Source organism: Balaenoptera ricei, chromosome 11, assembly GCF_028023285.1.
Source record: "Balaenoptera ricei isolate mBalRic1 chromosome 11, mBalRic1.hap2, whole genome shotgun sequence".
Lineage (NCBI taxonomy): Eukaryota > Metazoa > Chordata > Mammalia > Artiodactyla > Balaenopteridae > Balaenoptera > Balaenoptera ricei.
The window spans coordinates 41,693,478-41,716,703 of NC_082649.1; the positions used below are offsets into that span (position 1 = coordinate 41,693,478).

A 23,226-nucleotide genomic window follows, 5' to 3' on the forward strand; every position below is an offset into this window, starting at 1 on the left:
TCCTGAATTGTTAAAAGGTCATTATGGAGCTCTTTACTGTCAACATCTGTCCTTGTTTTAAGTATATCTTATGCAAACAACATGTACCATTACATTGCTATTTTATATCACCCGTTTTAGCTTTTGAATAGGAGAATTTAGTCTATTCAAATTTGTTTTCATCTTATTTTTACCACTGTATGTTCTCTGGACCATAATGTCTTATCACGCCCGTGGCCCCAGACCCGCTTTTGTGGCACCAGGAAGTTTTCTTTGTTTTTTTCCCACCTCTTTAGCTAGGAGATTAGAGGCAACAAACCCTATTCCTATACTGTTAGTGGTCTTTCTTACTTTTAGACAAGTAGTTTTGAAATTCTCTCTCCAAATGTCAAGCATTAAGAAGTATCTACCATTCCCCTCCTTCCACTGTCCCCTTGCTAGATAAGATTTCTGGCTTACTTTAGCCCTAACTTAATCTTTTTTGTTAGAATCACTTGGAATTTAAAGACTAGTTTGGCTGGCATGGTCCTAATTCTTTATCCTTCGGATTCTGTAGACCTCTCGCCATCTCTTCTAGCATTTGATGTTGTAGATGAGAAATGATATCAATTGATTTTCTTCTCCCTCTTGGCAGGAGGTTTAGGTATCCTAATTTCCTCTCCTGTCTGGACAACTGATCTTCTCTTTGAGATTCAGAAATTCCTAGACTTGGGTTCTTCTTTAAATAATTCTGTCTCATCCTCAGTGGACTCTCACTCAGGGGTAATTCTATTTTTTATTTTCTTTATTGTATCTCACATCTCTTTTGTATAGACTGTTCTCTTCTTCTAAATTTTGATACAAACCCTGAACTTTCCAGAGAAATCCTCTCTTCCTTTTTCCCATAATCTCTGTTTCTTTGCCATCCTGCTGGGATGAATCTCAGTTTGGTTCCCCTAAATCACAGACTTTGATCTTCATCCACACCTGCTTACTGGTAAGCATACTGAGTGTGGCTACCACGTCCTTTGTTTCTGAGAACTCTTATTTTCCAAATGTTCTTTGGTCCACAGGACTTGTTTATTTAAGATGTGACCTTTCTCTAGAATTTCTTTGAGGGCACTGAGAATTTATTTAAAAATTCTTTCCAGTTTCTAAATTAACTGTGTTTTGGGACTTCCCTGGCGGTCCAGTGGTTAAGACTCTGAACTTCCACCGCAGGGGGTGCGGGTTTGATCCCTGGTCAGGCAACTAAGATCCCACATGCTACGCGGCCAAAAAAAAAAAAAAAAATTTAACTGTATTTCACTGAGGATAATATACTCTGCAGGCCCATGGGCTCTTCTTTTTTAAAGTTTTCAATTTTATACTGACTTTCAAACATCTATATCTGACCCCAGAACAATGTAGGTCCACCTATATGAGGATTTTTCCAGCAGTAAATACTACAGCATTCCATGATCTGCTGCTGGTTGAATTCTCGGATACGGAGGAACTGACTATAAGTTACACGCAATTTATCGACTGTGTGAGGGTTGGAGCCCCTAACCCCCATGCTGTCCAAGGGTCAAGTGTATTTCATAAGCAAAGGCTTGGACTGGCGGCTCACGTGAACCCCCCTTACGTGCGTTCATCTCCCCAGTGGCTGTACCACATTCAGGGTGTGTGTGTGTGTGTGTGTGTGCGTGTGCGTGTGTGTGTGTGTGCATGTATGCAGGTTGGCTGGAGAAGCCCCTCGAGGAGGGAGGAGCGGAGCAGGGGAGGCGCAGATGCTCGGCTATGCAGCTTTATTCGTGGGACAGGGCAGCTCTGCTTCTCTTCCCTCCAGCCCTGAGCCCCGGCTGACCCTCACTCCGCCCGGCAGCCTTTCCCAGCCACTCTCTGTGCCAAGAGACCCACCGGCCAGGAACCAAAGGTCTCTATACTCACTTGGCTACTGCCCCGCGGCCCCCAGCTTTGCTGCCTCACAGCCTGGAACTGTCCCAAGGCTCTGCCGGGAAACTGCTTCCAGAAAGCTCCTTCTTGGTTTTTGTTGGGCTGAGGCTGATTCAGATTTGTTTTTCCAGTAGTGCAGCGCCAACTATGTTCTCCGGAAACCTCTCCAGTTTGGTTCCACTCCCTGCACTACCGAAGTTACGCGTCCCTCCGTCCTGAGTCTAATATCGTGATCGGCCTGGGACTGGACAGGACGAAACCCATTTGTGGGAATCCCTTCCGCCATCATCTTAAGTCAAAAGCCTCTAGAAACTAGAGATTGTTCAAATGCAACCCTAAATGTCTTCCAAATGGGCTGAGTAAGGAGGTACTATTAACATTTTTTTCCAGGAGTCTCCACCAAAACGGTACCAAAATCTCTAGCACAAACTTAGGTTTAAAAAGAAAAAAAAAATAGGGTGGAAGGAGAGCATTTTATTCTAAGGGAGGAACAATCCTAAGTGAGGTCAGAGTTGAAACAATTATTATCCGTAAATGAGCCACGGATGATAACCTACAGACACCCAGCCCTACACTGAAACTCGTCCTTACCTTTGACAGCGGGATGAGAAAGTCCAGTTTGTAGGAAAGGATCACCCTGGTGAGCAGCACCACGAACACCACGTACGCGGAGTTCTCGAAGTCTGTCAACTGAACCTGGACACGGGGCCCGAGACATTAGGGGCCCGCCATGCAAACAGCTTCTCCCTGAGAGGCCCCTGAGGGTCATGTCTTTCCCAAGCATCTCCTAACCTCCCACCTGGGTCTGGAAGCCTCTGCCCACAATCTATTCTCAGAAGCAGTCCTCCCGAGCTGCTGCACTTGCGTGTAACACGCACACACGTGATCTGTGCTGCCTTCCAAGTAACCCGAGCTTCTGACAAGGCTGCGGGTGGGTGGCAGGTGGCTGGGAACGGGTGCGTCCGAGTCGGTTCCTGCCGACGGGCTGCATACCTCCATGGGCCGGAATTCCACTCTCCATCCAATGTCGGAGTTTGGAGGAGGAGGCTTAAATCGCATTGTCTGCCAATTTGTGGACTGAATATTCTGTATTCAAAAAGCAGAGGATAAAACCAATTTTCCAGTAAGGTATTAAGATGATTTGATATTTAATACGTGAAGCAGACCATTTACTGTCCATACCAAACACTCTTCAATTTACAAATACAAAAATGTACAATTTGGGGGTTTCCCTGGTGGCGCAGTGGTTGAGAATCTGCCTGCCAATGCAGGGGACACGGGTTCGAGCCCTGATCTGGGAAGATCCCACATGCCGCGGAGCGACTAGGCCTGTGAGCCACAATTGCTGAGCCTGCGCGTCTGGAGCCTGTGCTCCGCAACAAGAGAGGCCGCGATAGTGAGAGGCCCGCGCACCGCGATGAAGAGTGGCCCCCACTTGCTGCAACTAGAGAAAGCCCTCGCACAGAAACGAAGACCCAACACAGCCATAAAAAAAAAAAAAAAAAAAAAAAAGTACAATTTAAGATTTTTGTGGAGCGTGACCTGCTAGGGAGACAAAACAGCAAGTGCTTAACGGAAGTTAGGTGACACAACAGCAGTCCTGAAAGAAGCGGTCGTGTTATTTTTCTGTGCAGCACATTTGCATTTTTCATCGCTATGAAAACACGAGAAAATACTGAATGAAAAATTCAGAACTGGAGAGTAAGAATCATAAAATAAGGGTACTTGAACCAATTTAAAATCTTCACTGCACTGGGTCATGGAGGTCATAGAAGGCTTCTACTGTCATCAATGCCTTGCCCCTCCAGACAGCGGCCTCCACCCTGGACAGTGAAGTGAAACGCCTTCAAAGCAGAGCAGATACCTCAAAATGGTCGGACTCGTTGGCATCGTCCAGGTGGATCTTCTCTTCAAACAGAGTCAGCGGGTCTCTAATGAAGAGATGAGCCACGTGCTGGGCCAGGAGATGATCGATGCCTGCAGAGAGAGGTCACACCACTCACTTCAGAGCTGTTCTCCATGCCCAGAAAGACGGCAGGACAGCTAGGGAAGTCTGAAGCTTAGGAAGTGGCTGGGCTGTGCAGGATTCTCGTGTCTCCCAGGATTTTATCCTATGGAGTGTGTTCGCTCCTTACACAACGCCCGTGGGGGCAGAGCTGGGGACCGAGGGACAGACCTCCAAAGTCAGTTCCTTTTGCTAAAAGTCAAGATCTCACAAGTATCTGGAACTTGAAACTTTAAGAACAAGCAGCCTCATGAGAAAAGAGACTTCACATTAAAAATAGAAGCCAGACCAGGAGTCAGCAAAGGAGTTTAAAAGGGCTTTGAAGAACTAAAGGCTTACAATCAAATCTAGACAAAAGGAACAGAGGCTCACCTTCCTGCAACAGTTGTTCATAGATTTCTTTGTCTTTCGTCAGGTCGATGTCATTGTATTTCTCACCGCACTCGGATAAGTAACTGTCTATTGAATCGTATCGAGACTTACTGATCCTATAGTGGTTGTTCTTCAGTGGCTAAAATTGAAAAAAACACAAATGAATGCCATATAAAATGATGTGGAAATAAACTAACACCCCAAATAATTATATTAAAAGCCTATATACTATATATGTAATTACATAAAACTGAACATGAGATCCCGAAAAAAAGCTAGTTAATCCTGAAAAGTATTAGAAAAATTATATTAAAAAAAATCTGAAGACAATTTAAGTAGTCTGTTTTCTGATATGACTTAAATATATATATATATATATATATATATATATATTTTTTTTAAAGTGGATCGCCTTCATTCTCATTAAGATAGGAAAAAGCCAATGTTGAAAGCAAAACTATAAAACTATAATGTAAAACAAAGCTATTAAAATAATTTCTGCTTTAAAGTTTATTTCTACTTAGAAGGCATGTGCAACAATTTATGAACAATTACATAAAGAGCAGAGCAGCAATAGGGCAGCCCAGGTCGAGAAAATCAGAATAACCTGTAAGGGCTCCTTTAGTAACATGTATGTCTAGGTCCCAGTTCTGGACATACTTACTCACTGGGCTAGGATAGGCCTGGGTACTTATTTTTAAAGATCTCTATAGGTGGTTCTGATGCACAGTCTTGGTTGGAGAGATGCAGTTCAACATGCAAACAAGAGGCACAAACCTACTCTTATTAGGCAAACCTAACCCTTTGTAACAGGCAAAAGAACCTGACAACAGATTACACTTTCCACAGCAGAGAGCACCACAGACAAAGCACTCATGTAGCACCAAAAAGCTTTCTGGTAAAAACAGCCATCAGCACTGACTCCCAAAATATAGAAAAATTGTACTACTAATTTTAGAAGGTAAAACAAATACTGGTTTCAACAAATGATGAAAATTAACTTGAACCCCTCCCCCCACAACCAAATCACATTTCCCACATTCTCACCCCAAACACACATTGTGAAGCCAAAGACAGGTTGATAACCTGTCAGCTTCTTCCCATGTGTGACTAACCCACTCAGGATAAAAATTTAAGGGCGACTTCAAAACTGTGAGTAGTGACAATATCCCCATTTTACCTGCTGGATTTAAAAGACTATTAAGGAAAATCACTCCCACCTCCAGTCCTCTCTCCTCCCGAGTTCTATCATCTACAGATGCAGAAATCACGCCCCAGCGACAATCAATGTCTGACACATAGCCTCGGTAAAAAGGAGACGCAGCGCTCAAAGCCATCTAAAAACAAACAGAAGTCAGCACCTGCAAGTTCAAAGTGTCATTTACATGCTGAAAAAAGCTCCATGCAGTTACCTCTGGTCTGGAAGAATAAGTTTATGCAACCCCTACAGATTTCTACTACATCTACTGTACCTGCCTTCTCATGGTGAAATACACCAGAAGTGACTCCAATCCTTGCCTCTGATTCATTTAAATCATCTTCTCTATACCGTGAGGACAGGCGGGATGGGAGGGGGAAAACGGCTATGCTCAAGCTCGACACTTCAACACAAAAATGCCTTACTGGCAACGGTAAACTCTACAGCTTAGACTCTTATCCATTAGCTCTAAGTCTGCATATTATTCATGTTAGTTCAGTTCTAAATGAAGTCTTAACTGGACTAAAATAGTACATGGTCAGCAAATTTTGCACGTGCAGTCTTTATTTTATACAAAGAAGTAGTTAAAATTAGGTGTGATTTCTACTTACGACAATTGGGCAGATAGTGGCCAACTGATCATAAAGGTATCTGGCCTCAGATATGCTGCAGGCTTGGAACGTTACCTGTTTAAGAATCTCAAGTTATTAAACAACAACACAAAATCAGTACCATCCTCCACAAGGAGCCAAGTCTGAGAAGGAAGGTGGTTGGTCATGGCATGTGATGGCCATTCCGTTGATGACAACATTGAATACAGGAGTTTTAAGAGCTGTCTCGGATGAATTTTGCTAGAAAATGGCTTTAATTATGTTCACATCTACTATAAATAACCATGTTCCAAAGTTAACTAAGATTAAGAAGTCAGGAAAGAAAAATAAGACCTAGATTAACAATGAAGTTCAGCCAGGCGTTTCCTCTTCCACTGACTTACTTCCTTCTACAGCTGCCCATCCACATCTGTGGGCTTGTATACATTTTGGTACAAAAGGGGGATGTGGAGATGCGAATGATGGGTTTCAGAGTTTGCTGGTGGCACAATGGGGAATAGCTCGGAAGGGGGCAGGACTGGAGGAAGGAAGAGAGGGCAGTTAAAACACTGCAACTGTCCAGGGAAAGACTGAGGAAGTCTGGTGGGAAGAGGCACAGCAGGGCCAAAGCAGGCCTGGTGACCAGTGGGCACAGACAGTGAGGAGAGACCTGGGTTTTGGCTGGGGTGCTCCTCGGACAGATGGGAAGCAGCAGCGCCAGGACACAATGGGCTTATGAGGCCAAGGAAGAGCGAAACAGCCCTGTAAGTGGCTTGGTCTCCAAGGCTGGGGCCAGGAAGAAAAATCCGAGCTGGAGAAGTATTTGGGGAGTAGGCCTGGATGATGCACTAAGAAGGGCAGATTGCCCAGGAAGCCCGCACAAGAGGGGTAAGCAGGACACTTAAGAGTTAGGCAGAGAAGAAGATCACGTAATTGATTAGTGCAAATCCTCTCCAAACAATTACCCAAAAGAAACCAAAAAAAAAAAAAAAAAAAAGTGCTGCGCTCTGCAGGGCTGGGGCAGCGGAAGGGGCAGGGAACACAAATTGTGGTTGTGTTGGCACATTTGTAATAACTGCAAACTGGGAACAGTTCTCATGTCCTGTTGTTATTTAATAATGACACTTTGGATTTTGTGTTGGTGCAGTAAATAATTTAAGTGCTTAATAGTTGAACTAGCAGCTGAGTGAATGTTTACTATTCTAATCGCAACCTGTTAGTTCCAGTAGTTTTAGTCAGGTCTCAACTTTGCTTTTTTTTGTTTTGTTTTGGCTTTTGTTTAAATGGCAGAGGACTTCTGTTGGAGACTCAAGGGTCTAACCGCTGAATTCATGGCATTTCACGTCAGTGTGGTGACTGACTACAGAAAACGATGATTCAGACCATTTACTGTGTCCTGACTTTCCTACCATTTCTATGTAATTATTAAGTCAGTGCTATATTTTAATTAAAATATAATGATAGGTACCCAGCCATTATAAATTAATTCAACACACGGAGAAGAGCTGTGTCACAGGTGTAAAGGAGCAAGAATGTCAAAGGTGAAAACAGAAATTGAGAAGAACTGACAGGTCACTAATAACCCAAACCAGGGCAGTTTCTGCCAAGAGGTGGGAATGAAGAAATCCGCTTGTCTGTGGGTAAGAGTTAAATGAGAAGTGGGGGAGATGGCAAGCAGAGTATTTACAGGCTTATCTGCTGTGACTCCACCCCTAAAGTGTAAGCCCTAGGAGGGCAGGGGTCTGCCTTGCGGTTCTCTATCCCCAGTGTGTTGGACAGGGTCTGACACCCACTTAGTCCTTAATATTTATTAAGTGAATAGAGTATCTTGAAGGAAAGAGGGCGCTAAAGAGGAGAACACAGGAGCAAAGATAAGTTTTATTTTTATAAAATGGAGGGATACTTGAAAAGCTGACCCTACAGCCCAAACTTACATGGATTGAGATTAGGAATACCTAAATGTTCCCCCAAGTGTTTTGACTGCTGAATGCTTTTGAACATATATCTCTTAGTTTATTTAGGTCCTTTTTTCAGTTACTCTTAGCTATTTTAGAGTCTGTTATTTTTGTTTTTAAGAAGATCCTATGATAAGCATTTTTTCTTTTCAGTTTTTTGATTGGCTTCTCTTAGATGGCCTAGTATATACTAGACAATTCACAGGCAAATCCTGAAGAAGTCAACCCTAGAAAAATATGCTTAAGAAAACTGGCAACTGGAATTCAATAGCCGAGTTACAACAGTGATACGACTTAGTTATTCTACGTATATTTAGTAACTAGCTTCTTTACCCCAGGGCTGATTGAGCCATTGAGACATCACTGTAGTAATGGCTTTAGTGGGGGAAGAAAAAAAAGAGTTCTTAACACCTTAAAAAGATATGAATATATGAACGGTTTTGGATTCTGGTATCCTTTTAAAGTATCATATAAAGAAGAGAAGCAATGTCACTAGCAAACTGATGAGGGAAAAAAAAAGAGAAAGTATGAAAAATTGATGTTAGAAACCTAAATATCTAAAATTTGTCCAGAACCCAGTGCTGAAGCCACAAGATTTTCTTGGGGGGCGGGGGGAAGCCTATCACAATGTGCATGAACTTATTAAATGATTCCTGCAAAGCCCCCCACCAAGAGTCAAGAATTTGAATATAGTTGAAGTACTTTTTGTTCTGTACAGTAAGATGCTCACTGACCTTAAAAATCAAACAAACAAAAACTTTGAAACCATCTTTTTTTCCCCTTATTGTAATAAGTAGTTTCTAGTGTTCCACTTAAGAGATAAAGCAGAGATTTCTGTGGTGATTGATGGAATTTGTCTCATTTACCGTATACTTACATTATCTGTGCTAAAGACTTTTAAGTGGAGTACTGAAAGTGGGGTGCTGGACACACCACTGAGAAAAAGAAAACAACCTTAAACCCATAACAAAGCTTAAATTGGATGGAAAACTGTATCTACAAGCAATAAAGATGTAAACTACCTACCATTAGGACATATTTATTTGTGTAAACACAGTGTTTCAAGGGAAAGACTATCCCTTTGGAATGGGGCAACTGTGCTGTCCATGGCAAAACACCCTGGTTTAATATTAAACCAAGAAAAAAAGGCAATCGGTCCTCCAAGAGCACTGATAGATTTTAAAGCTGTGCACTGTAAGTTCTAGAGCTTAATGGTTCTCTTTAGAAATATTTGGAATTAAGATAGGGAAGCAGATAAGGCAGTTAAAAGTCAACAGGTCTCTTTTTTGTGAGTGTGTCCATCTGGAAGGAAACTCATAGCCTAGGTTTGTTTGCAAGACACATTTTATACCACCTATATAAGTCAGGGAAAGCAGGGGAAATGGTATCCTTGGCCATGGTTATTTGAACACACTTAGCATGTGAAAATCTGACTCTGGCATTCAATTTTGATTATACATAGTTGTAAAATAAACACATCCAAGATACATGTGCAAGAAGGTGTGTGTCTGTGTGCAGCTGCCTGAAATGATGGGATGCGGGGTCCCCAGCCGTGTGGAGGGCAGGCAGACTGAGGGCTGGAGGTGGGCTGGGGGGTGCTCATGTGGGGTCAGGCTTCACACCGCTCCAATCAGCAAATAATCAGAACTGGATAAAATCTCCTTGGATAATAACAAGAGGCCCTCTTTTTTTCTTTTGAAATTTTCAGTTTGAAACTTTTAATTTTGTGCCACTTTTACTTCTGTTCTAACATGATTTTAAACAAATTAAAAGTTAAAACCAATACTGTTGTTAATAAAAACAATTAAAGAATATTAGCTCAGAGACAGACCTAGAAGCAGCCTTAATATAAACCCTTCTTTCAGCTGTTGAGAAAACCGAGACCAGAAGAAGGGGAGTTACCCAAATACCTGAGAAGTTACAGCTAAAGCCCAGACACAGGCTTGTGGGCAGCCCGATGGGTTCCTGCTCCGCGCTCCAGGTCCCCTGTGAAGTGGGACACCATCCCCGCCACAGGTGCCAGTAATCTGATTAGATCCAGGGGAAGTTTTAACCAAGTCATTGAGAGAAAGGCTATTCTACAATACCTCCTGTGAAACTTAGCCAGGGGCAAGGCAAACATGGGCTGCTAGATATTTATTCTTTTTATACCACTAGATAGCCTTGCAGGAAAATAAAAATTTAAAGTCCATATAATCCTTCCCTTGGATCACAAGCTCACTGGAGTGCATCCAGAGTTTATTTTCAGAAATGATAAGATCTGAGCAATGTTTACAATCTCAAAGCTAGTCACTAGATGGCAGCAAAAATTAGGCACAGAGAGAACAGAGACAGTGACTGCGGAATATTTCACATTTTAAGTTCATTAACAACTATGTCTTTGTAGTGAACTGTACATTCCGTAAATTCTGTCCAGAGATAACTTCCAGTGAATTTACTAAGATAACTTCATTGGTTTTCAGAAAGAAGTACTAGCTACCATTTCAACGTGATTAAAATGTGATTTTTAAAAAGGAAACATGCACATATAAAGAAAAGAAGTAAATAAATAGAAACGGATGAGGACAGCTTGCCTCTCTGGATATTTGAAATGATACCTGCAGACAGCAATTGCCCATCCCAAAGCCCATAGCATCCATGTAAATGTGGTCGGGCTTAGAAGCCTTTGCTGCCTCATCATCCTCAGGAAATGTTTCTATAAATGGACATGGTGTATTCTTGTCCTGAAATACTGCAGTATTAGTTGGAAAAAAAAAAAAAGAAAGAAAGAAAAGAGCAAGAAATGGGTGAGAGTCAAGGATTAACAACAATGGGGGGGGGGTCCCCTCCCACCCGCCACCTCTGTAGACTCACTTGGGATGTTGATGACAACCTTCTCTCCTCTTCTATGCCGGATGTTCCTGGTGAGGGTACTAAAAAACAGACAACAAATGTCTTAAGTTGGTGACCTAAGAACCATCATGCAAAAGAAGAATTTGACAATATGCAAGTACACGGAATGAAATCCTCCCTCAAACTAATCCTCTAAGACATCCCTACCGAAAATTCATGTGGACCGAGAGACTCTGAGGGGACTTCCTGAAAGAAGGCTTTGCATTAATACCAGGTCCTCTGGCTCTTGTTTGAGAATGTCATTCTCTCTCCTGCCCAAGCCCTGATCCCCGGCTCCGTGTGACTCACCAAACCAAGCTCAAGTGTTCAAGGTCTGCCGTGGTCTGGCCTCACCCTATGTTTCTAACATTTTCCATGTTAAGTCCAAAGACTTGAGCCAAACTGTGGTACTCATGTTCCCCGGGCATCTCTGGACCCCAGAATCTCATCACTCCCTCCACCCATCCTGCAGCATTAACACTATCCTCCAGCCTGCGATGTCTGATCCAGAAGCCCCTCGGCAAGCTGTGGCTGTGTGCACTGGACGTGCGGCCAGTCCTAATTAAAACGTGCTCTGAGGGTGAACACACAGCACGTTTTGAAGACTTGGTACAGAAATAAAGTAAAACTTATTAATAATTAAAAAATACTGGTCACAAGTTGGATATATAGAGTTAAATAAAATACACTATAAGTTTACCCTTTTCACTTTTTTAATGTGGCTACAAAATTACTACTAAAATTAAACATGTGGCTTGCATTATGGTTTTACTGGGCAGTGCTGCTGTCGGCGGTGTAAATGTCACCTCTCTCAGGAGGCCTGCTTTTGACCCCCTCAGTCAGAAGCACCTTCCTCTCTCTGGTGTTACCATCTTTGGACACCTGTCATAATCTACCTTTTCTTGCAGCTGAATATCTCCACATTCCCCTTGGCACACTATAAACACTTGATGTTGGAAACTATGTTTATATGTCTTTATCTTCCCCACGGACTCTGCACATAGCAGGTGTGCAGACCTGTTACAGGAATGAACACTGAGAAGTCACAGGTCCCTAACTCTAGGTCAGGAGCCCGGGTTCAGGATGACAGGTGAAACTCAAAGGTACAAAGCTGAGATCAGACTGGTGTGGGCCCTGAAGCAACTTGAAACCCTAGAATTAAAACTACAGACTAACAGACTTAGAAGTTAGTGGAACAGAAGGTAGAGCGTGCCTACTATATACACAGGTATTGTACATATTTTACCTTAGTGTCAAGGTATATGGAGTGGAATGAGAAGACCACAGATACTGGTGGTAATTTTCAGAGGAGGAAGAGGTAAAAATAATGACAAGAAAGCTTCTCCAAACAGGTGTTAACAGAACTAGGATTGAAATGCATCTGTGGCTAAGTGAACAACTTTAGGATCACTTGGAAAACAGGCAGATCCAGCCTGGAAACAAGCAGCACCAACCGAGCAGCCTTGGGGGACCAAGAACAGGCATAGCTGTGGGTCTGCGGCTCCTCTGGTTAATTACCACAGGAGCTGGAATTCAGGAACCGCTCAGTAATGATTGCGGGACGGACACTGCACCCCCAGGGCAGGGATCCAGGGATCCGAGTCATCCACACACTCACCTGAAGCGCGGGTGCTTGTTTATCGCTTCATCAGGAAAGAAGAGGGACTTGGAAGCTCCTCCTTCCACTGGGTTGGGCTTGAACTCGGGCAGCGTGAACCCAGGGCAGCCTAATCTACAACAAATTGAAGAACTAAAGAGATAGAATCTGTCTTCAGGGATTAAAAATGTGCATGTGTAACGCTGCCTTTTTCAGGGGTCCGGCACACAGGTGTTCTGCAAACACTGTGCCCCTTGCAGCCACGCCTTTGCAGTCTGTCTTGCTCACCAAGCTCTTCTCTTGTGACTGCAGCCCTTTGCTGATTTTATCAGAAGCCTCCGTCCACTCAGGGTCTGCAGAGCACTTACTTACATCCTGGCCGCCTTGGCTATTTCCCCCACGCAGTTTCTGAGGCGTCTTCCTTTACCAGCTCTGACCCCTGCATACCACCACCTCCCCATCAGCCTGGTTCGACTTGGGACAGGCCTCCTGTTTCTTGCCTCTGTCAGGCACCTCATGAATCCCTCCAGATCAGGCAGGTTCTCTGCCAGTGCCCCGTCCACCCCCAGATCTCCCTCTGGAGGCTGAAACCCAACCCTATTATCTCACTTGACCTGAAGAAGAGCTTTAATTCCAACACAGAAACAAAGCAGGGTGTAGATCGGCAGTGGGAAACTTCTGGCTTGGGAGCCAAGACTAGCCGGTGCCTTATTTTCAACCTCACCTTTTATAAAACTGGCTGCCCACGTTCGCCTTGTGAACAGCAACTGAACTTGCCGATCTTATCTGGAAAACAGCCCCAGCTATGATGGGGGCTCCTGAGAGTTCCTGCAGCTCCGTACATTATTCACTGACAGCCTGTAGCCTTAGGAAAAGCCCTTGCAGAGAGTGACAAACTGAGATTTGGGGGGCTCTCTGCTGACCGGAATCAGGCTGGTGAAGCACGTGTGTACTTGGCAGGAAGCGGGCAGCCAGGATTCAGACCCGCACCCCCAGCCCCGCTTTTCCTCCAGACCAGCACCGTCCAACGGAACCTCGGCAGGGATGGAAATGCTCATGACTTGCATTGCCCAGATGGGTACTGAGCAGGTGGAAGGAGGCGAATGAGACCGAGGAATTGAACTTCTCACTGTATGCAAGTCTGATTGATTTAAATGTAAACAGTCACATGACCACTGTTTGGGTTACTGGGCCACACTACAGTTGCACCTGTTTACAGAAAGAGAATCACCCTGTTTACACTGAAGAAACTGAGTTTTCCTCTCTCCCTCTTGATCCCGAAATAAAACTTCCCTTATCATTTAACTGTGGATGTAAGGTGAGGCTTCTACAAACAAATAATTATTATCTTTGTTTTGTTTACAAATCCAAAAATGCCCTCTCATCATAAAAGATATGGTTAGGCTTTTTAAAAAAAAATTAGATTTTTAGAATAAAACTTACTCCTAGCTCAACTCTCCTCCCTTCATAATAACTTAAGAGAAGGAAAAAGATACTTCTCTAAACGTCTGATGAGTTGTTTAAATAAGGTTTCAACTATTTATATGTGACCATGGAGATTTTAAAAAAGAAAATTCCCTTTAAGTGTCCTAAGACCAGTGGTGTGACTGTGAATGCCTATGTTCATCGTGGACATTTATCAGGAAAAAAAAAAGAAGGCATAAAAATAGTTCAGAGTGTTCCAGGCCACGGATACCAATCCCCAAAGTGCTTTTGAACTTTGGGGAGGTAAGCATACTTTGCCACAATCTGACAGATACCTAGCAGAGATAACCAGATTTACGATTTGGTAGAACTGCATTCTTGAGTACAGGTCCTACGTATAATTGTGTGATATTTACGTACCTCATACTAAGCTAAGGACAGAATTTCACTGTTCATATTTACCTTATATTTACTCTTATGAAACTTTAGCCATAACTAGATTGGATGACAAATCCTAAATCTTTTCAGCACAATCCAAACATGACCCAGTGACTCCCTTGTTCTTTGTTAATATGTATCAACAGACCCTGGGAGGGCTGATGCCAGCCCCCCATCTGGGGCCCCCTGATCTGATCTGGGGGTCAACGCACATCCTTCCTTGTGCACTGCTCCTTCCCTTCGGCCTGCGGAGTCTGTGGCCCTCGGGTCCTTCCACAGTCTCCCCGGCCACCACCACCACTGGCAGAGGCTGGCATGCGACTCTGCCTGCAGCTCTAATGTTACAGATTCTATCAGACACGGTGTGATGCGGATGAACCGTCTGCAAAGCATGAGAGCTGTGGGGTCAAGTGCTGGGTTGTGATCTGCTCTCTTCATACCCGGATGCTCTGAAATGCCAGCCATGCACGTTGACACAGGGACTAACCTGGGAAACGAAGTGATTGTGCAGAGGGCCTGGTTTTCCCCCAGTAGAGATGTCGCTTCCTTGCGGCGCTTCCTCATGTTGTCCTCGACCGTGTTGAACTCAGACATGGTCCCTCCGTACGGCTGGCCAGGTGTCCCCTCGATCATGTAGCTCCCATACTCCGGTCTCCAAAGGGTAGGGTGGCTACAGAGGAGAAAAGGGTTCAGTCCGTCTTATTCTTCTGCTGCAGTCTGCTCCATTTTTAGTTTTGAAAAAGTTGCTTCCAAAAATTTAGAAACCACTGGGTATACAAGAAGCCAAGAACTCTTTACAATTCCCAGTGGTTGTTAATCTTCCACAGCTTTTCAACTACATAAGGGTTACAAGTGCTGGGTCTAAAATATTTATAAATAACTGAGACACACACAGGGCATGCACTGTCCAAGGCAAGCAAGCCTGTCCACTCTGCGGGGAAGGACATGGGGATTTAAGGCCTCCTTCGGTTTAAGACTGGGTTCCAAATGCGAACCCAGCCTCCCAAAAGTTAGTGGGTAGAGAAATGAACTGGAGGTACATGCCCCCTTCACCTCTGTCTACTGAAATAAAGAAATATTTTAAAAACATCCTGCCAGCCAAGCAAAACCCATCTGCAAGTTTTCTCTGACACCATGGTTTGTGATCTTGGTAACTGCCAATTAAAAAAAAAAAATATTTAAACAGTAAACAGACTTTATATTGAGTTTACTCTTCTAAGTGCTTATTAACGTATTTAGAATGTCTACACCCTAAGAGGTAGGTATTATTATTATCCCTCATTTACAGTTGAGGAAACTGAGGCACAGAGAAGTTAAGTACCTCGCCTAAGGGTACCCAGCTATTAAGCAGAGGAAGCAGGAGTTGACTCAGGCAACTGGGAACCAGAGCCAGGGTCCTAAACTGCTGTGCTCTCCTGTCTCCTGTACGTGGAAGGAAAGATGATATTCCAGTGGTTCTAACAGTTTCAGAAACTCTCAAAGAAGCCTTCAGTACATCAGCTTACTTTGGGTTTGTCCTTTCCCCCTTTTCTTGCAGAGTTTCAAGAAGTTCCTCTCCAGACAGTACCAGTTGGGCTTTTTTATTTTCATGATCAAAAGATACCAACATGTATTCCACCTATTGAAAATAAAGGAGAGAAAGATGAACATTCCTCCAGACTCGTGCTTGATGTGACCTTTAGGAAAAGTAGGGAAACGTGAAGGTTGGAAAGGATGACAGTGTCCTGAGGAGTCACATCTGCTTACACAACGGTGCTTAGTGAGTGAGGTTTGCATAATGTGAAAACCTGGAGAGAATGGCCAACAGTGGCCTTGTGGGAGGACAAGGGCTCTTACGTGATTCCGTCTTCCCCCGTTCTACTTAATACCTTTTAGAAAGGTCAAGATGCCCATTTTGACAAATTGTACTTCAAGAAAGAAGTATTTCAAAGCCAGGATTCTGTAAATTGCAGTTGCAAGTAGTAGTCGCATTTTACAACGTATTTCCTCGGTGGGCTTACTGTAAGTTTATGAAAGGGGTTACCTGCGCGTTCTAATCAAGGTAGATTATCCTTCCTCACTGGTACATTATTTAATCATCCCACTATGAGCCCCACTAATGGACAGTTAAATCAAAATCAATACAGAGGTGTTAGTTTAGGAGTTTCGGCAATTTTGTTTTGGTTTTTCAGGAATAATTTAAGACCACTTCCCCACTCTGAACTCATACAGAATTTACAATGCAAGGTGCACTAGTGCATTCATAACAATACCTGGTGGAATTCTGATAAAAAATCAAGAGTGAAATACCAAAGTAAGACTTTTCTGGGCAGAGTACAAATAGAACCTGCATTTGTTTTCCCTGAAATTGCATGCTGTAAGTCATGATAGTTGGTATTAATAGTAAAGATTGTGACTCACTATTTACGGTTAAAATAAGACACACATCATCCATAGGTAAGTGAAAAGATTGGAGCTGGACCATTCAGGCAAACACTTGAGAGCACCCTTTGCACAAGACCCCAAGACAGAGAAGAGATGGCAAACTTGTGGCACGTGGCAGACCAATCCCCAGAAAGTACTTTTTTTGGCGTATCATAAAAGAGACAAGCAACAATACATCCACTATCTACCTTATCTACCTGACATTTCACATGTAAATCCAGATCCCAGCCTTAAAAACAAACCAAAGCCCGGAAACCCAGCAGGAGGCCTGGGTCCAGAGGGGCTGGGGCTGGGCAGCCCCCCTTTGATGGGGGGGCTCTGGTCTGCAGATCCACCGTCCAGGTGGAAGGCATCTGAGTCAGCCCTCCCTATCACAGAAATAGTACCATTCAAGAGACTGGTTTGCCCTTCAGCTAAGGAATATAAAAGGGGAAAAAATGTTAGTGACCATAGGGAAATAGCCTGGCAGGTTTAAATGACAACAAAAATAAACTTTCGATGAATTTTTATTAGTTGTCGTTATGGACTGAATGTTACTGCCCCCCACACCATTCTTACGTTGAAGCCCTTAACTCCCAATGTGATGGTACTTAGAAGTGAGGACTTGGGGGGGGCGGGTAATTAGGTCAGGAGAGTGGGGCCCTTGTGACGCGATTTGTGCCCTTATAAGAAGAGACGAGAAAGATGATTTCTCTCTACTGTGTGAGAACACAGCTTTTGTAAGCCAGGAAGAGGGACCTCACCTGGAAACCAAATCTACCAGCACCTCTGACCATGGACTTTCCAACCTCCAGAACTGTGAGAAGTAAATGTTTGTTGTTTAAGCCACCCAGTCTGTGGTATTTGTTACAGCAGCCTGAATAGACCGAGAGTTGTCTTACTGATGAGTTCAAGTCATCAGCGCTGAGGTGAAAACAGCACTTAATTTGGAAACAATCTAGTTCCATAAGACTCAGAAGCAGCTACAGGCAGTTCCTTATTTAGGGAGATTGTACTTTGAGAAAGTTCCTCTGTCAATTTCTGTGTACATTAGAAAAAAGGAATTTTCAAATTCCTTTGAAACAATGTTATACAAAGGTCCCTGGGCCACCTCTCTAAAGTATTTAACCTATCATGTGTCTGACCTCTGGAGAGAGGGAACCCATCACTGTGTCCCTGGGGGACAGTGAGGTCCTACATTGCTTCCCAGGCACTGGGATGAAGACTCCGGCCTCCTTACACCCTGGAGAAGGGGTTGCATCCGGGTGGTCAGGCCGAGGAGGGGGAAGGTGCGGGGAAGCTCAGCCCAGGAGGGCTGGGCTGCGGGGCGGGGTCCGCAGCCACCCTAAAGAAATTCACAATTCAGGATTCAGGGCCAGCTCCTCCATTCCACCGGCCCAAGCAGTAAGCAGTCTTGACTTCGGCTGGAACCACCCGTTGCGTCTAAGAGACCCGGTTTTCTCCTTACACCGACTCCTGAACAAGCCCACAGCCATCTTGTGATAAGGCTCTAACTAGCTGATGACCCATCAGTGCTGAAACACAGCGTCCTGCTGCCTCCACACCCTTTGTCCTTTCACCCAAAGTCCTGTGGTCGGCAGGTGCTGGGAACACTGCACAGAGCCAGGTGGATGTGGCTCCTGCTCTCAAGCTCACAGGTGGCTGAAATGACAGCCAGTAACTCAAGGGAGCTGAAGGGTCTGGGGCACGTGTAACAGGAGGGTCTGGTCCCGCCTGGGGTATCAGCAGGTTTCCTGGGGGGAGGGGGGTGGCCAGGCAAAGGAGAGGGTCGTCATAAATACAGCCCCCACCCCCGACCCCTGTGCTTCCCCGACCACCACCCTGACCGCAGCGTAATCACCTGGTTGGCTGCCCAGAGATGCAGATAAACCGGGCCCACCCCTGGAGACCATGTCACAGTAGTCCCGCCTCTAGACTGTAAACTGTTTTAAAGCTAGTGACTGTGTCTTCTGCCCAGAAGATGGTTTCCTCACACAGCAAAATACTAATGACCAATATTTTTGAGCACTTTCAACCATCCAGTTGGATGGCACCCATTTCCGTATCTAGCAAGATACTCAAGCCTGGAGCACCCAAAGGGGTGCTAGAACCAATGGCGATGCTACTTGGATTCAAAATCACTTGTAGTGAAATAGGGAAGACCTGCGTGGCAAGACCAGAAGAGCAGCTGTGCCTGAAACAGTGGGTGAACTTGAGGTGACCACCACAGGTCCAGGAACCCTTTGTATATGGTGACATTTAAGACTATAACTGTTGAAGTGCTGTTTTAAACTGCTCTATTTTCCCCAAAAGGAAATGTTTTAGTAGTTTACTCTAAAGTTACATCAGGGAACTATACTCAATATTTTGTGATAACCCATAAGGGAAAAGAATCTGAAAAAGAATATATATATGTGTATACATATACATGTACGTGTATCTACATGTATGTATAACTGAAGCACTTTGTTGTACACCTGAAACACAACACTGTAAATCAACTATACTTCAAAAAAAGAAAGAAACACACAGGCCAAAAATAAAGTTACATCAAATTCTTATAGTATCTGCTATATTCTGACTTTTCCCCCACTATGAAATGCCATTTTATACCACAGAATAACACAGGGTGCATGCCAGGAAAGTTTACACAAAATAAACGTGGCCTTGCCCTGGCCTGGTCTTCCTCCAGTGTCCTAGACCAGGACTTCAGCTAACAGAGCAGGAGGTTCTCTATGTATAATACATTAATCTCAATTTTAACACTGCGTAAAATGATGAATTTCCTATACGATTACGTAAAGTAACTTTCTTGAATCATTACCAAAACAAATTCTTCACATGCCAAGATTAGTAATATGAAGCCTCAGTGAAAAATTTTAAGATTCAGGAGAGAGCAGGGAAAATTGTGATGAATCTCATAAAGGGGACAATGACAGCTGTCAATAAAGGAAAGGAAAAAAAAACACCCTCTCCTTTATGGTAGACACTAGGCACATGTGACCTTTTTAGATTTAAAATTAAAGTAGGTTTTCCCTGGTGTTGCAGTGGTTAAGAATCCCTCTGCCAATGCAGGGGACACGGGTTCGAGCCCTGGTCCAGGAAGATCCCACATGCCGTGGAGCAACTAAGCCCGTGCACCACAACTACTGAGCCTGAACTCTAGAGCCCGCGAGCCACAACTACTGAGTCCATGTGCCACATCTACTGAACCTGTGCGCCTAGACTCCATGCTCCGCAATAAGAGAAGCCACCCCGATGAAAAGCCTGTGCACCGCCATGAAGAGTATCCCCCGGCTCGCTGCAACTAGAGAAAGCAGCAATGAAGACCCAATGCAGCCAAAAATAAAATAAATAAAATAAATTTATAAAAAATAAAATAAAATTAAAGTAAAATAAAAATTTCAGTTCCTAAGTCCCTAACTGGATATTGCAAACAATTCGATTACTGCAGGAAGTTGTACTGGACAGCACTGGACTTAAACCCGAGAAAAACCACCTCTTGGAATTATATCTGGACACACTTACTGATGCATTACTGCTGGTGCAAAGGAAAGTCCTGCATGCCGATCTGCTCTTTCATGTCCTACAAATGGTATGAGATGTTTACTTTTTGGGCCTCTGAATTGACACTGGCTGATTTTTGTTAACCATGCCACTACACTTCAGGCGTGTGTCAGTTTTCATTTTCTGATGGTTATAAAGACCAGGCTAAGTCACTCCTACCTTATTTCTGAACCAATGTGGAACCCAACCAGTCTGCTCCCACAAATTAACCTCACAAAAGAGAGCACATCACATGACGTTACCAAAGGGGATGTTTGCTGTGGCCACCAACACGGGCACTCTGCAACTCAGAAACCTAAGCCAGAAGACACGTCCTCCTAAAGAAATAATATTGTAAATATAAATAGTTCTTATTTACCTCAAAACACCTGCAGGTTAGTACTATAGCTTCTAGGTTCTGAGGACAAGTGAATTCTTCGCTTCTTTCCTGAGAACAGGGTCCTGGTCACCACGTGGCTGACAAGAGAGGGTGTCTTGGACCAACTGCTCTGCAGCGCTTAGCTGGGGAGGGGGCGGTGAGGGGGGTGAGAGGTCAGGGCCCCTGAAGGACTCCCATGAGGTAAAGGAGAACTCAGGGCTTCAGCAGTGCTGGCTCAGGGCCCCAGGCTCTCCTGGAGCAGGTGACTGACAAAGCAAGCTAGGTCCCTGTAAGTGTGTTTAGAGATGAAGTTGGCCCAAATTCAGGGACCACCATCGAGAGATGAGAAATTCAGGGCTTTAGTTCTTAGGAACTGGTGATAGATTAACCGACCCAACAAAGGGAGGGTGATGCTTTCTGAAGAGACCTAGAGCCAGTGCCGAAACAGGACGTGCAACTCCTAAGTCACTGCTGTGCTCAGAGGGGCCCTTGGGCCCCCAGGGGCAGGTGACAGCGATTCCAGACCTCCAAGTCCAATGCCATTTCACCACAGTGAGGGCCTCCTTCATAACCGCATCTGATGGTGCCTGGATGCTGAGGCAGGTCCCACCAAGAGAGCAGTTCTGACCTGCTGAAGACAGGGTCTGCAGGATGCAGACCTGCTAATACAAACCCCTTCCTGCCATACCTGGAATTCACGGGAAAGGATTACAATCTCAAACAGATAAACCAGAGCTCCTGACTCGGGGCTCTGATGCTGGCCCACTACCTGCTGCCTGGGACAAGGTCCGCCTGGCAGCATAGCTATCAAGTGAGGTCAGCCTCATCCCCAGAGGCTCATCTGTGCCTGCCCTTTTACAGGGCTAGGCTGCCAGCAGAAGATTAGCTGGAAAGGCCGCAGCCACATCGCTAAACCTGTTAGCATTTGCCCTGCGGACCGAGAAATTGACCACACATCCTCGACTTTTCAGATCTGAAAGTGCAGCTGGCATTTCACTAGGAGGGAACCACTGGTCATCTGGTAACCAAAAACACTGAAGCTTGCACTTGTTGCTCGAGACCTTTATCAAAGCAGCCCACCCGCCTTGTTACCCCACCCCACACCCTACTCCTTTCCCTTCCACCTCCAGCCTTGTCTCGGGTTGGAGCCTCGTTTGAATCTTAGTAACATCTGTGTTTTTTTCTTGTATAAAATGAGGATAACGCCTACCTCAGGGGGCCACTGGGGAGGAGCACACAAAATAATGCGTGTCAAGTGCCTAAAGTGGTAGTTGAGTACACATATCCTCACGTATTAGTGATTATTTTCTAGCTCTCGGGCAGGGACATACGTATTGAGGCAGAACAGTGTCTTTTAAGTGTTCTTACGGGTCCATGGTGGCCTGTAATCAACATTACCAAAAAACATTGAAATGAGTAGAATAAATACCAGAATATGTCATTCATGGGAAAGGAAGTACTATTTCACCCAAATACTGTTTCGCGCAGTGTTTGTTTCAGGTACTCGCTGTCTCAGTAAAAGGAAAGACTTTGTGCAGAACACCGCCAGCTCTGCGACAGCGGGCGCAGGTCAAGTCACCCCCCTCCCGGACACTTTCAAATGGCTCAGACTCAGCACATCTTAGCACCCTCACCATGTGTGCCGCCCCTCCATTCCAGCCCCGCCCCCCAGGCTGCACCCACGCAGGCCTTCCTTCTGCCTCTCCGCCAGCCAACCACTCCAGGGCCTGGACAGCACCTCTGTGTAGCTGTCCCTTCAAGCAGCTGGCTCCTGACGGGCTCTAGTCAAGTGCTACCTCTTCAGAGCAACCTTGGCTAACCCCCAACACTAGGACCTCTCTTGTCCCATGCCCAAGGGTGCCACCCACACTAGTGCCTTGTGGAGTTGTGGAAGTGGTTACCCAGGCCAGAGCAGTCTTAATTTCCCCTCTCTCCTCACAAATATTACAATTATGGACATGTGGAACATGTTCTAATCTAACAAAGTGTCCCTTCCAACTCTAAACTACTATGTCTGTCATTAAACTCTTCCAGAAATTCTTGTGGTATAAAACCATCCATTTTTCTTTCCCTCTCAAAGACATTACACACACTGCATTGCCAGGAAGGGAATTTTTTTCAAATGCATCGTCTTGCTACCTAAAGCTCACCCCTTCTAAGCACATGATCTCTTAAATTGTATGCATACATCAGTGGAAATCTTTCTAAAATTGATTACATCCTCTTCTGCTACAATAGGAAGATACTAAACATACTTCCACTTTTTTATTAAGGCTTCAGACTCGGGGCAATTTCATTTCTTTAACAGAGCAAGGCCCTGGGAGGCACCGGCTGCCGTGTCTAGATCTGCTTTTCCAAGCTGCTCTCCGACTTGGTCTCTCATTGCTGCCTCGACTGATTTTTTTGTAGTTCATCCTGAACTGAGGAAGGAAATGACCAGCTTGCAGGAATTGTGTATAAAGTGAGCAATCTCCGGGTGAGGGCTTGAGACAGGCTTCCAGGAGTAAAGTACATGCACTCTGTACTGAGAGGGCTTTTGCTTGCTTCCTAGTTC

At 44.6% G+C, this 23,226-nt stretch overlaps 1 protein-coding gene across 3 annotated transcripts in view; it reads right to left on the reverse strand.

Moving 5' to 3' along the window:
* GCLC (glutamate-cysteine ligase catalytic subunit) overlaps positions 1-23,226 on the reverse strand; it is a 39,286-nt gene that overhangs the window by 5,120 nt on the left and 10,940 nt on the right. Inside the window, exons 2-12 of one of the 3 annotated variants that reach the window (XM_059938979.1) lie at positions 15,850-15,962; positions 14,832-15,014; positions 12,503-12,616; positions 10,867-10,925; positions 10,611-10,744; positions 6,080-6,154; positions 5,491-5,607; positions 4,271-4,409; positions 3,758-3,870; positions 2,887-2,979; positions 2,485-2,589 (exon numbers count right to left, since the gene is read on the reverse strand). In XM_059938979.1, the coding sequence (XP_059794962.1) occupies positions 2,485-2,589; positions 2,887-2,979; positions 3,758-3,870; positions 4,271-4,409; positions 5,491-5,607; positions 6,080-6,154; positions 10,611-10,744; positions 10,867-10,925; positions 12,503-12,616; positions 14,832-15,014; positions 15,850-15,962 (1,245 nt within the window). The remainder of the gene's footprint in view (positions 1-2,484; positions 2,590-2,886; positions 2,980-3,757; positions 3,871-4,270; positions 4,410-5,490; positions 5,608-6,079; positions 6,155-10,610; positions 10,745-10,866; positions 10,926-12,502; positions 12,617-14,831; positions 15,015-15,849; positions 15,963-23,226) is intronic. The other 2 variants (XM_059938981.1, XM_059938980.1) reach the window with 2 other exon arrangements.